Below are 15,936 nucleotides of genomic sequence, written 5' to 3' on the forward strand. Positions count from 1 at the left end.
AAAAAAACATCCACAACGTTTCATAAACGCCTAAGTTATCAAAGTAAACAATAAAAAAATACAACTCCTATTTTCGAAGTCGGTTAGAAATGGCATTTATTTACAATCTAATTCTATACTTTACATCACTATCCAAGCGTCTATTATTTATATCACAACTTCCTCAATTCGGGGGCATCCGTGAACTACGCTTAAATGTAACTTTTTAACCTGTTACCCGACTACGGCGATGCAAAAGTAGAGTTATGGCTTGACATTTTTTGATGAAAAATAATCTTCTATGTTGTATATATTACTTTCATCCATCCACGTCTATCGGCCCCCTTTAACATACCGTTTCAATTGATCACATTTAAATGTGAAATCGATCGCCCGTCCAATTCAAACGGGGATCGAAATTACGACGGCTTGAGCCGAGGTTCGAACCCCTAGCGGTGCTCTTAAACTATAATCATATCCATCAGGCGGGACTTGGCCTTTAGCCGCATTGAAAATCCTGCTGCGGGTTTAGAGTTATATTTAGGATATTCGATAAAAAACCAATAAAAAAAAATTAACACTCCTACCAGTAGGGTAAGAATATGTGACTACATTTCATATTTCTAAACGAACTCTAAAACTAATCAATTTTTTATATAGCATCACACTTTGCGGACCTTTCCCCCTCCTCCCTCCACCCCCTGTCAACCATATGACGTCATCTACGTATCTACCTTTTAGTCAGTAGTCGGGTTACAGTTAATAAACTTATTTTACATATATCTCAGCACTTAAACCCATAGGTTTGTGGGTTACAATTTAACTCGGTTGCGGTTCAGGGTCCACGGGTTCCGTCTTCACTGACACCTGCATGTTCTGTGGAGTCGAGCACGTCATTGGCGCTTGCTTCGAACGCTCCAGATTGTACATCTGAAATGATAAATTGCTATGAATGTTTCAGATTGTAAATTTGAAATCTACACTAATACTGTTCCGCTTCAGAATTAAAGGAATTTTGAAGTTTAGTAGTAGTACGTAATAAATTTCTGAACGCGCCATTTGACAGTTTATATGGAAAATAAAATTGTTATTTTTACTACTTAATTACTACGCAATTTCTTCATATTTTATCCCGTCTAAACCTTCTCTGGACTTCCAGGATTATTTCAAGACTAAAATTAGCCAAATCGGTTCAGCCGTTCTCGAGTTTTAGCGAGACTAACGACAGCAATTCATTTATATATATATAGATAGAGTATAATAAGGCTGAAGAGTATGTTTGAACTCGCTAATCTCAGGAACTACTGGTTCGACTTGAAAAATCCTTTTTGTGTTGGATAGTAAATTTGTCGAGGAAGGCTTTAAGCTATATAACATTACGCTACGAGAAATAGGAGCGGAGCTGCAATGAAAAATATTGTAAAAGCTGTCGCAATAGGGGTGTAGACTCAACAACGGTCGGTATTTGATCACCATTAGGTCATAACGCTCCTAGTAGCGGTAGACAGGTTTCCGCATTGAATATATGTATGTGGTCTCCTCACACATCATGCTAATGATAGCCGAATTAAACAATGACACAAAACAATATAAATCCATTAGGTAATGAAACGGACTATACACAAAATAACAAGTAATTAAATTAAAAAAATTACGATTCAACAAAACGGTATCGCAGGTAGCACTATCCCGATAGAAACCCGCCCCAAGAGGCTGTCAACCCAGTTACCAGGTTACTAGGCCCCAACCTTGACCAAGGCCAGTGTTTCTTCTGCACTCCCCTAGAAGGGTGAAGAAGACCAGTGTACCTCCTAGGAGGGTAAAGTTAGGGTCTCGGGGGATCCCTTTGGCATTCACTGCGAGGGCGACAACCCCAGGTAACTAGGTTGACTGTCACCGATATAGCTGGTAACATTATTTAAAAATTTGACATTTACTCTCCGAGATTAAAAAATATACTAAACTCAATGTTTACACATTTTAATGTTGTTAAAAATAAATTCGCTACCTTCATGAACAACGGCGTTGAGAGTTGTGCGACGCTGGTGGCCTTGCTGAGCGACTCATCCATTTCAGACAGTCGGGGTTCCATTGGGGCCACCTTCTTGGAACAGCGTTTCCTGGCGAGGTGTTCCTCATCAGAATCGGACTGAGGGGGGCGGATCTGATGGGGAAACACTAGCTATGAATATATATGACCATGAATCGCAAACTAATAACCAAACATAAAGCACTGAGTCTGGACGAATATGAATGAGTGAAAGAAATGAATGAATGAGTGAAGTGAATGAAGTGAATGAAAGGAATGAAAGGTGTGAAAGGAATGAAATGAATGAATGGAATGAAGTGCCTAAACCGCTGAATGGATCTTAATGAAATTTCACATATACATCGTATTACGAGCACGGATTGTTATCTATATAACTAATAAAAATCTCAATTATACCTTCCTTGGGCGTCCTGGACCTCTCCTTTTAATCGGATTTGGTAGGGGTGTCGGTGAGCGATCCTAAAATAGAAAAAAAAACAATATATTATACATTATTTTATACTTAAGATGCCATTTTTCGTTGACAGCCTTAGTTGTTTAGCGGTTAAGCACATTGCCTTACTTTCCTATGGTTGCGGATCCGTTTCCTCATACTATACAAACATTTGTAGGCATGGTCGTTTGTATTGAGTTTTCCATGTACATTATGAATGTATTTATATCAGTATATATATATTTATGTCTAGTACCAATTACACAAGCTCTGTTTAGCTTGGGTTTAGATGGCGCTCTGTGTATTATCCTGGGTTATTATTATTTAGTTAAGTAATACAACCGGAAACACTAAACTACTAATAAAATTCTAAACTCAAAAGAAGCATTTTTTCTTTTAGGACCTTTCTGCCATAATGCAGTTTTTTTTGTAATCCTATCGTTCAGTTCGGCAGACCAACTACCAGACCTATGATCTGATGACATTAGGAAGACAGGTCAAACTGGGCAAGATGCGCCACAGATGGAAGAAAGTGGAAAATTATGCAAGAGACATACCTCCAGCAGTGGACTAATATATGCTAAAAGAGAAGAATAGAGAGAAGAGTGCAGTCGGGCTACAGTCTCATTTGGGAACAACTGTCATGAAACTGAACTGGTTGTTCGTTTATCTTTTACCATTATATACTTATTTGTGTTTATGTAACTCACATTTCATTACCTACCCTTCGTTTCCTAATAGTTCTCGTGCCGTCGGCCGACCGGGTGACCATAGACAATCTAGAATCGTTAGACTTTGAATTCATTGAACTATCCATAACTTCCTCCTTGGCCAGAATCCCGCTTATTCTATTTTTGAAAAAGCTGTCCTCCGCCATTTTGAGCGCTTCAAAACACTTGTGACCTTGTAATGCGTATCTTATAATTTTTAGAACCTCGATTCTACACAGTAACCTTGTATCATCGTCCATTTTCTTGAAAAGCGGCAACAGAGAATTCATAAACAATTTATCATCGTCGAAGTGATCATCTGGTAATATGGAATTCGCGTCAATTTTTATTTCTAGCGAGCGACTTTTTAACTCTATCGGCTTCTCTTGAGTGTTCATGGTTGCTTGGTTGCATTTGTCAAGTGTTTCTGGTTTCTCTGGGATATCCGGTTTGGTTTTTAAGTCCAGCGGTTTGTCTATGATCTCGTTCTTTATCTTTGGAATGATATCTTCAGGCGGCGGATGTTGTGGTGAGTTGGACACTTCAGAGAACGATTCATATTTGTCTTGGGAATATCTTGGTTTCCTGAAAAAGTGAAATAGTATATTTATTTATTTATCCACCGACTTTAAACAAATAGGTTTCCATTTCGACAGTATTTTTTAAGGAACGCAAATTGCATGAGAGAATCGTCCCGAAAAAAAATATATACATATATGACTGTAAAATTTCATCAAAATCCGTTCAGTAGTGTTTGCGTGAAGGAGTAACAAAAATCTAACCCCGCATCCATCCATATTCACAAACTTTCACTTTTATAATATTAGTAAGATAGCTAACGATTTATATAAATATAAACACATTTATCCTTTCTAATATTTTAATCTAAAATTTTTACGCTTTCAGGCCTAAACCACTGAACCGATTTAAATGAAATTTGGTACACACATAGTCTAGACCCTGAGAAAGTACATAGGCTACTTTTAAAATTGGAAAAAGGGTAGTAAGGGATTGAAAGGGGAGATGAAAGTTTGTGTGAAATATTGTCATTTTTAAAACTAGAATTTTGAAACTATTTTCTAAGGCTGCTATTTGCTGATTAAATATAAATAAATATGACATTCAAAGTTTGTTAAAATGTTACTCTTAAGGGAGTCGAAAAATTTGGGGATGAAAGTTTGTATGGGAATTCGTCATTTTTGAAACTAGAGCGATAAAACTATTTTCTTTTTTGGGTCAGACAATTGAATAATTTTTCTTTATTTGGTCATTACAATACGCGTACAAAGTCGCGGGCACAGCTATGTATATATGTATATACACATATATACATATAGTTTTTTTTTACATTATGTGTATAACAATCTTACTAATATTATAAACGGAAAAGTTTGTGAGCGTGGATGGCGGGATGAGTGATGCGCTTATACATCAGAATAACATAGGCTATAAATTTCACGCGGATTAAACCGCGAGCACGACTTGTAGTTATGTAAACCATGATATACACTAACTTGCTCTGCAATGCCTTCAGCAGGAACTCCATCTGCTTGTGATACTGGTAGCGACGGCTGCCGGGCTGGCAGTTCTCTGGTGGGATGCACTTGCCCTGCCGGTACGCTTTTGTGTACGAGTCGCGAATCGAACGCCATCTCTTCTGTACCTCTTTACCTGGTGACAAAACGGAATCATCTTTACATATATCCCAAAGTTGAATTAAAAAATGAATTTGTACTATTGTGAACATGCATATTGTAACATTTGTTTGAAAAGAATACGAGCTGAGTTTCTTGTCAGTTCTTCTCATCTCGAAATCATTCCAAACTGACGTTATATTTGACATATCATAGGAGTTTGTAATAGACCTATCATGAATGAAGATATTTTGAATTTGAATTTAAATAGTATACAACAAAGTCGCAGCTGATTGCTTATATCTTTAAAGTAGGCAACGAATGCAGTAATAGACCGAGTGATCCAAGAGGAGAGTTTATATGTGTAATACATACGTTTTATAATATAGAAGAAGCCGAGACATTCAATGATTTGTAAAGCATCCGCGTGCAGCCGGGACGGGTCGGTAGTCAATATCAAAATCAAATCGTACAATAGTTTTCTAACATACATAAAATGGGTATATTAAGGTTGGCAATGCGCGTGACAACCCTAGTGTTTCAGGCGTTCACAGGCTACTATAACCGTTTACTGTCAGATGGGTGGTATGCTTGATTGCCACCATAATAGTATAAAAAAATAACAATACAGTCAAATTACGAAACCTACACATTTTTTTAAAGAAGGTTGAAAAAGAAGAGCATGAAGTTTTATACATATTTTAATGATTATTATGAAACTGTACATACTAAAAAACCTTCAAAATGCATGTATATACTTAATTCCATGCAAATATGGCTAAAAAATAGTAACATAGATTCATATAAACGTTATTTTGTTGAAAGTGACGCAAGCTTGCAAAACGTTAGTTTTTTTTTTTATTTAATATTTTACGGCTCTGGATACAAGTCCTTTTTAGCCCAACATAAGATACAAAACCTAAAAAAAAATTATAATAGTTTAGCGTCGGTGATGCCAGACTGCCACAGTTCTGCCCCCAAATTTGAGGGGAATTTGATCCAATAAGTGTAAATGTGGAAAACAAATGTTTATGTGGATTTAAAATAATACCCCTGCACAATTCACACAACGCCTTAAGTCTCAAGGTAAATTGAGCCTATTATGGGTACTAGACTAAATCATATAAATAACACTACAGGGATTAAGATGTTTTGGATTTTATCTTACAATTTTACTGCCTAATTTGCATCCTGCAACCGAAAGACAGATTACAGAAAGCTGCTTGGTGGCTGAAATAAGTGAGACTGAAATACTCCACACAGACGAATTTTGCAGTCTACCTTTGGTAGTACAATCTTTCTGTACTGGATATTTGTATAAAATGATTTTGGTAGAATTTTAGGCAAAATTTGGGGGAAAACGAGACGATGATCGACGATATCTTAGTTTACCTCTGATAATACAGTCTTTCTGCGCTGATCTGGAGTGCTACAAGATCTGGATTTTGGGGAAATCTCGAGGAAAAACAAGACTATGACCTGGCAATACCATTTGGCGCGAAACGTGGAGTCACGCAGCACCGGCCTTCAACTTGACTCGCTCGTTTGTCCGCAGTACCAGTATATACGACTCGACAAACACGCTTCGTATGTAAACTAAATAATTATCTTAAGATTTAATATGGCAGCCGATAGCACACAACAATATATGTGGAGACGGTCAATTCTAGTTTTATATAATACACATTAACATACAGTTATAAAACTAATATTAAAAAAAATAACAACTACAACTAAACAACTAAATCGATCTTAGTGCAATAATTATTTTTTAATAAATAAAAAAACCCTGGACAATTAACACAACGCCATCTAGTTCCACGGCAAGTAAAGATTGTGCTATAGGTACTAGACAACTGACATAAATACTTAGATAGTTTTTTTTTTTGTAAATACATACATTATATATATAGAAAACACCCAAACAATTATACCAATGAGTACCGTGCGAGGAATCGAACCCGCGACTATCGGAAGTAAAGCGGTGTGCTAAACTGCTAGACCAACAAGGCTATCAATAAATGAAACGTTAATTGAATTGAAGTATATATGAAATTTGGCATGATAATATATTTATTTAGTTATTTTTAAAAATAATGTGTGTATTTTTTATAAGGATAATAATCTCAGGACAATTCACACAGCGTCATCTAGTCCCAAGTTAAGCTAGCTAAAGCTTGTGTTACGGGTACTAGATAACTGATTCAAGTACATAGATTTTTTTTTCATATATATATATATATATATATATATATTATATATACATAGAAAACACCCAGACCGATACAAACAATCATACTCATGAATACAAATGTGCCGTGCGAGGAATCGAACCCGCGACCATCGGACGTAAAGCGGTGTGCTAGACCGCTAGACCACCGAGGTCGTCGGATGATAATGGAGTAATGCTCACGCCTCCGCTAACGGTTTACGCTGGCGAGGCACCATTGGAGGATGATAAGATGATTAAAAATATTATTGTTGTGGTTATTAGTACATTCATATTGGAAATATAAGAACAATTGTTTGCTTTATACAATATAATAACAGTACCTACTACCTACGATGTAGGTATACAAATAATTTTTTTAATTTAATAATACACTTCCAACTTTCTTATACATATATACATAGAAATAGAAATATCTTTATTCAAATAAACTCAATATAGGCATAGGCACTTTTGAATAGTCACATTTTTTTATTTTACCACTCATTCGGAACGCAGTCTCATCACAAGAAGAATGAGCAAGAAAGTTGTGTTGCTCTTTTGAATAGATGTTATTTAAAATAAAATAAATATTAAAAAAACAAATGTTTGTAATGCCATAAAGGTAGTAAACAAGCATATGGCGCATCTGATGGTAAACGGCTAGTGTAGCCTACAAACGCCAAAACCAGTAGGGTTATCACCTGCGCGTTGTCGCCCTTAAGACACCTTAATATAAAAGGGTATTATGTAGATGTATGTATGAATTTATTTAACTACTCATTTAGAGGAAAAACGCACCTACTTTTTTTTATGAATGATAATGGTTTGGTTCACCCGCTGACACCCGCTAACTGCGCTAACAGTATACGCTGGCGGATCACCAGTGGAGGATGATAAGATGAGCATGAGGTCAGGTCAGTTAGCCTATCCTGGCAAATTCACCTGGAATTTAACATGACGGTTTCCAGGGGGTACCGTGTGGAAGTCAACCTAACATGGTACATTGCTAGCAATGGGGTTATCAGTCAGTCCAAATTACTAACGATCCCCTTCCCCCCGAAAGTTGCTATTATCAGGAGTAACTTGGCTAGATTTAGAAATTATATTCGTTAATAAAAAACAAAAGTTGAATGCCAAACGAATACGTGAATAAAAGCTAGTTTTGTATACACAAAGAGTATTACGAAACGAAAGCCCACAATGATGCGTCACGGGCACACAGGATTGTTAATAATGTGGACTAATGAACCCATTGCTAGCAATGTACAATGTCAGGTTGACCTACACGCAGTTTCCCTTGGAAACCATCTTGAAGTCGCTGGTGAATTTGCAACGATAGGCTAACTAACCTGACCTCATGCTCATCATAACATCGTCCAATCGTTCCCCGCCAGCGTAAACCGTACGCACAGGAGGGTACACCATTCCATTATGACTCATAAAAAAAACTCATACTATTTTCATCGACTTTTTTGGTATGTAAGTAGGTACATACTTATTGATAAAGTTACTGATAAAGTTGTTGCGGTGTTTTATAGTTATATCTACATTATTATCTATAAAGAATAATAGTCACTTGAAAGTGTACAAAAAATTTAATTGTTATTAATTAACAATAAGACTTTTTGTTTATATATTTCAAATTTAGGGACTTGTACAAACTAGAACTACATAAGTACATTCCCATTTTACCCTGAAACTAATAACTACATCACTTCACCACTGAGCAAATTGCCTTAGCCGCACTGTCTGAAAACACTGTTATTACTGTGGACTGATGACCCCACTGCTAGCAATGTACCATGTCAGGTTGACCTCCACGCGGTTCCCCCTGGAAACCATCGTGATAAATTCTTGGTGAATTTGTCACGATGGGCTAACTGACCTAACCTCATCTGTTCATCCTCCACTAGTGCCCCGCCAGCGTAAACCGTTAGCGCAGGCGCAACCATATTTTTTTGTGGATAATAATGGAATGATGCCCCCATCATTCCATTATTATCCACAAAAAAATACATCTGTACAAGTTTTTACATGTAAACTATAACTTAATTATTTTTTTAAATGCACTACCCGTATAATCTCCCTTGGCATGGGAGAAAATGCCGTAGGGTGTTAAATCCGCCATAAGTATATTTGTGTATTAAAGTTTTAATAAATAAATAATACTTTCAGTTAATATATTCTAACTTAATTCTTAAAAATCTTAAATATGTCAAGTTGTATAACTTTTATTTTAAAAAGCAACACGCAAGAATCTCAAACTTAATTAGTGGTAGAGAAAATAAAATACCATTAAAAAATACTTAAAATTAAATTTATTTGAGCCTACTGATATGTTATTGAAAGTTTGTGTGTTCGTTACGAAATAGCACGTAGTGTCGCCTCCTAATACAATGTCAATTTTAAAATGTTTCGTCAATATAATTAGTAACAAAGTAAATAGGCTTTGCTTTAATTATTAAAATAGATTCTTAACGTTATGTAAAACAACAAGGTCATTAACATAATAATAGCACCGAAAAATACACGAATAATAAATGTAAACGACAAAAAACCAGTGTAGCCAGATTACCGTCTGTATTTCCCCCAAAGTTTGTCCAAAATTCCCAAAAAGTTGTGATTTTGAAGAATCCTTAGTAATGTACATTGCGTGCCAAAAACTCGCAATTTTATCATTCGTTACAGAAACTGGATCCCCGTTGTTATCAATGACAAATCGATCTCCACGCGGTGCTCATAGAACAATATTATGGGCGAACTGACTTGCCTTCATAGTCATCTTATCATCCACCACTAGTGTCCTACAGACTATACAATTAGTGGAAGTGCCATTTCGTTATCGTCTATTTAAAAAACCCCCCAGTCACCTTTTAATCTCTCCCTAACAAATACCTTCGAAATTCCCTCCACTCCCTCACCATAAAATCCCCCAAATCAGTGGGGAAAACCCCGATAGATAAGATCTGGTATCACCGCAAAAAATTACATCGTTATTCAAGTTTATTGATATTTGGAAATTCCATAGAGAATGAACAACAGGTTTTGCGCGGGAAAAGTTTAAGGACTTTCCTTCTTACTCACATATAGATATAGCACAGGAACTGTATTATACAGATAAAAAAGAAAAGAATACGTAAAGTTCGATCTGTTTGGAAAAATACAGATAGCTTTTGGGTTGTCAATGTAGGAAAATATTAAAATAATATTTTTCCGCAAACACGACTGGCTATGCTATAACATGATACAACTGCATGTATTTTGCTTGTCAATACTTGCATATAGGTATGTATAAGTAGGTTTTTTAACGATAATGGTATGGTGCACCCGCCCGCGCTAACGATTCACGCTGGCGAGGCAACAGTGGAGGATGATAAGATGAGCATGAGGTCAGGCATCTGGTTAGAATACTTAACTACTCTCACTGGTGTATAAATATATCGTGGAAAATTCACAAGGTTTAATTTATCATGACAGATAACTATTAGAAAATAATATTTTTTAAATTAAAAAAAAAACACACACTAAGATATATATGCGTGTGTATTTAATACATGGCGTATTTAACAACACGCATATATACTCCTTTGTTTATTGTTAGTCTGTGGTCAAATTGAGAATAGATTAATATTATTTGTTTTAATATGATTTGTCAAAAGACGACACATAATATATACACATTCAAATATCTAGGCACCTGCGACTCCAGATGTACCACAGATATTACAATAAGAATAGCACTGGCAACAAAAAGCAATTAACAACAAAAAAAAATACCTTTAACGCGCTAAAATATGAAAGACCTCACGGAAACGATTTATTAAATCTATATCTGGAGTATAGCCTTGTATGCGTGTAAGACGTGGACATGAAATAAAAAAGAAAGGGACATACTGGATTTTGAAATGTGGTGTTGGAGAAGGATGGAAAGAATTAGCTGGAAGAATAAAGTAAGTAACGAAGAAGTACTACACAGGGTAAAAGAAAAAAGGCAGATATTGAACACAATAGAAAATAGACCAGGAAAAATGTTGGGACACTTGATGATTTCATGAAAATTATTATTGAGGGAAAAATAGAAGGAAAGAGGGGGAGGGGAAGACCAAGGCACAGCTACATCAAACAAATCAAGTACAAAATGGGAGTCGTGTCGTATCAAAAATTAAAGAGCGTGATGGAAGATAAAGTGGCATGAGTTCCACCGACAAGAGCGTAGCTCTTAAATTATGAATGAATGAATGTCAAAAGGCGGTCTTATCGTGTAAACAATCTCTTCCAGACAACCTTTGAGTAGAGGAGAGATAGAAAGTGGTAAATGCCGCGAGAATGGACCAGAGAATATATATAAAAAATCTTAATAAATATTAAATTAATTATACTCTAGTGTTGCATCCTCGAGATTTAAGTATAGCATGTAGACGGTGTTCTTATGGCATCAGCACACAAGTCAGATTTCATTTGGACTAGATAAAAAAAAAATAACGAGTTGTTACTAAGTCAACGTTACGTGGAACGGTGCAAGTCACTAGTTGTCATTATTTTAGAGTAGTAGTTATAATTAATTAAATATTAATATAGTTTTATGGGAATAGGTATAAAAATTTACAATAAGATACCCATAGGATATATTGGAATTACCCTTAAATAAATGCAAAACATCTGTTAAATCATATTTACTAAGTAAAGCCTATTTCTTACTAAACGATTACTTGAATGCCGAGCGTGCATGGCAATAGTTGTTCATGCACTGGATTTTCATTTAATGTTAGACATAGACACCTATGTAAATATACATTGTAAATAAACGAGCTTTTTAAAAAAAAGTAATTCAATTGAGTTTCTTGCCAGTTCTTCTATATACCGAACTGCACGGTAGGGAAAAAATTAAAATTATAATGTAATAAATTCGACTTTATAAGCGGCTAAAATGTCCTATTTGAATAAATGATTTTTGAATTTGAATTTCAATTATTCTGCATATAAAAAGGATATATATATATTATTCTTTATTGCACTATAAAGAGTGTACAAGAGGCGAGCTTAATGTCATATGGCATTTACTCTACCAGCTAATCTTTGGGTAGAACTAGAAAATTTGTGATAATAATACTACAATATATAAATAACTAAACAAAATCTCTGTACACATATAATTTATGTTATATAAATATAATTATTTAAAAATATACACACAAAAACAATGTATTTTGGTTAAAGTTCGCTTGGTAAGTTCAATTAACCATAAATTATGGTTGAATTTCTACCACTCGGCGTCCACTAATAAATTTCTATTAACGAAAAAAATAATTATACAGGCAACAAAACTGACTGTTAACAGTTAGTTAATTATATTTTTCACTAATGATAATGTTATTTTGATTTCTTTTTCTAGTTATCATAATTACCTATATACAGATTAAACGACTTGTTTGTCGCGTTATTAAACATTCTATGTTTCTAAATTTATATCTAATGGACTACTTGAATATATATTTTAACCACAGTTCATTGCATATATTGTGTATTAAACGGGAAAAGATAAATTGAAATAATGTTATTAATACATTCGCAGTGACGGCCTCGGTGGTCGAGCGGTTTAGCGTGCCGCTTCATTTTCCGATGGTCGTGGGTTCGATCTTCAAACGATGAATTAGTATAGAATTTCAATTCGTTGGTTAGTTATCTATACATCTATACATATAAATAAAATTGGAGTGTCTGTTTGTAATATTGAAATAACAATTTTTTACTACATGCATATGAATATAAATGCGGTATATACACCAAAATAATATTTTTTACAATGTTTGTCTATGTGTCTGTTTATTCCCGCTAATCTCTGAAATGGCTGGACCGATTTTGACGGGACTTTCATTGCCAGGTAGCTGATGTAATAAGGAGTAACTTAGACTACTTTCATTTTAGAAAAATAAAGTTAAATTCCACGCAGACGAAGTTGCGAGTACAGCTAGTCTAAAATTTCATTAGACCATAAGTAGACACACATTTTAAAACATACTCAGTGAAAAAAGAAACATTCTACTCAAAAACAATCAGCTTTCGCTTCGTCACGATTTTGTTATATGTAAACATTATTTCTGATTGCCGTATGTTTCGATCACATTACATTGGGTTTAGGATTATGCATTACCGAATCAGGTGTTCTTTTGCGGAAGTCTTCATCATTATTAATGGATTTATACTTACATAGTCTCGTTAATTATATTAGTGTTATGACTGATAATTTAAATATTTTAATAACTAATAAACAATAAAAATTTACATTATCTTACTATATATACATAACTTAATTGTACAAAAAAACCTAAAATGGATTTATTTTATTTCGTTTAATGCCGAACTATTCGAAGAAGATTGGTCGCCGAAAATAACACTAGGCTTCTAAGCTATATCCCCTCTAGTCAATGCCTGAGGATACCTCGGTCAGAGGCGAAAAATTTGTCGCAATATAGGTGTAGATTCTCAAGTCGAAATTTGATCACCAATAGAGAAGCTCGTTATCATCACTAATAGTGAAGGTCATAACACTTCTAGTAGAGGTGGTCAGGTTTCCGAACTGAATATTTGTGGCCTCAAATATGCTCTTCGTAGCGGACTGAAGCAAAATAGTATAAATCAATTAAAGTAATAAGTTATGATTAACTTTTATTAGTTATTATACGGTGATGCTCCCAAATACAAGTTATTAACCTATCTAGGAGTTCCTTTTTTTCTTATGGATGATAATTGAGTGGTGCACCCGCCAGCGCTAACGGTATACGCTGACGGGGTACCAGTGGAGGATGATAAGATGAACATGAGGTCAGGTCTGTTAGCCCATCGTGACAAATTCATCAGGAAGTTATCACGATGGTTTCTAGGGAGAACCACGTGGAAGTCAACATGACAAGGTACATTGCTAGCAATGGGGTTGTTACATTAAGAATCCCCTTCCCCCGTCTAGGAGCCCAGTTACCTACACTCTTTTTAGTTTCGTTTCTCTTTTCACTTTAATTATAAAACCGATTGTAACTACATTAATTTATTTTCTTTCTAACCTTTAAATAAATTCAAAACAACTGTTAAATCATATTTACTGAGCAAAGCCTATTACTCACTGAACGACTATTTGAATGACGAGCGTGCATGGCAATAGTTGTTTATGCACGGGATTTTCATTTAATGTTCATTTAATGTAAATAAAGACATAGACAGTTCTCCTACGATAGGGAAAAATTATTACATTGTAAATAAACTGGTATTTTAACAGATTTAAAAAATATATTCAGATTAGAATGTCTTAAATGTAATGGATTAAGGGACCGTATTAGGCACATTGATTGAAGTAGAAAAAGTATAATCCTCATTTAAAATTAGAACAGTTTGGACGATAGGTAAAAATACAACTCATATAAAAAATTTGACGTTCATAAGCAGCTAAAATGTCCTACATGTATAAATGATTTTTGAATTTGAAGTTTGTATTTACAACAATAAATCTAAATTAATTTCAATATGGATGGATAAACGACCGTCTGCCTGATGTAATATATAATTGCGTAGTTCAAGTTATATATTATATATAATGATAACATATAGCAACTCGTCCCTACTACGCACGGATGCATTACAAATCTTTCAATTTCCCGGCTTGTTCTATACTATAACACGTATGTATTATACATATAAACCTTCCTCTTGAATCACTCTATCTATTGCTGAAAACTGCATTAAAATCCGTTGCGTAATTTGAAAGATATAAGGGAACAGACAGCGGCTGCGACTTTCGTTTTATATTATGTAAAGATATGCACAACCTACTGGTACTCAAATCTGGCAAATTACACTCCGGAGACATGAAAAAGTTCATAAGATGCTGAAGACGTATATAGACATACAATTAGTTACAGATAATACTGAATTAACTCTACAATTACAATATTTGGAAAATTAACTTTAACATCTAAACTTTAGAATCTATTTTTCGAATAAACATTCTTTGTGATGCAGTATAATATTAGATACAACTACAGTTTAAACATACCCAACTAAAAAAAAAGAATATTCTTTGTTAAAGGTATAATCTTTTATGAGTTTTTTTTTTATATCTTGAATATAAAAAAACACTCATACTCTATCTCAACCTATACTCTACTGTATTGTAATTATATTACCTATACATATAAATAAATAAAAAATGAGTGTCTGTTTGTAATATTGTAATAACCTTTTTTTACTACATGCATATGAATATAAATACGGTACATACACCAACCAAATTTTTTTACAATTTATGTCTGTCTGTCTATTTGTTCTGGGTAATCTCTGAAATGGCTGGACCGATTTTGACGGGACTTTTATTGGCAGGTAGCTGATATAATAAGACATAACTTAGGCTACTTTTATTTTAGAAAAATTAACATTTTTGTTATATTCCACGCGGACGAAGACGAAGCTAGTTTTAGATAAATAGATAGATAGAATATACTTTATTTGTAACATACAGCAAAGAAAAGGAAGAAACAATATATTAAAGAACAGTACATGTGTTCTTTAATATATATAGGTACTGTGACTATAAATTTCACTCAATGTTATTATTTATTGTATAAACAACCTAACTAGCATTGCTCTACGTTACACTAAACTACTAGAATGCACACCTTTGTTACCAAACCGCATAATAATAGACACAAGAAGGGCGAAACAGGATTGTTAGTAAAGTAGACTGATGATCTTATAGCTAGCAATGTACCTTATTAGGTTGACTTCCACGCGGTTCCTCTTGGAAATCATCGTGATAAATTCTCGGTGAATTTGTCATGATGGGCTAACTGACCTGACCTCATGCTAATCTTATCATCCACCACTGGTGCCCCGCCAGCGTAAACCGTTAGCGCAAGCATATGCACCATTCC

General features: G+C 34.6%; 1 protein-coding gene across 4 annotated transcripts in view; it reads right to left on the minus strand.

Annotated features, from left to right (window-relative positions):
- The window catches only part of LOC131843309 (uncharacterized), a 39,054-nt gene continuing 23,118 nt past the window's right edge, over positions 1-15,936 (minus strand). For 3 of the 4 annotated variants that reach the window (XM_059191932.1, XM_059191931.1, XM_059191934.1), the window contains 5 exons: positions 4,687-4,843; positions 3,187-3,757; positions 2,426-2,488; positions 1,988-2,143; positions 1-909 (listed from right to left, as the gene is read on the minus strand). In XM_059191932.1, coding sequence (XP_059047915.1) covers positions 799-909; positions 1,988-2,143; positions 2,426-2,488; positions 3,187-3,757; positions 4,687-4,843 — 1,058 coding nt within the window. In that variant the 3' untranslated portion in view covers positions 1-798. Of the gene's footprint in view, positions 910-1,987; positions 2,144-2,425; positions 2,489-3,172; positions 3,758-4,686; positions 4,844-15,936 lie in introns of all 4 variants that reach the window. The other variant, XM_059191933.1, reaches the window with a different exon arrangement.

This window comes from Achroia grisella, unplaced genomic scaffold, assembly GCF_030625045.1.
Source record: "Achroia grisella isolate CSIRO2021 unplaced genomic scaffold, CSIRO_AGI_Agris_v1 utg295, whole genome shotgun sequence".
In the NCBI taxonomy this organism is placed as follows: domain Eukaryota; kingdom Metazoa; phylum Arthropoda; class Insecta; order Lepidoptera; family Pyralidae; genus Achroia; species Achroia grisella.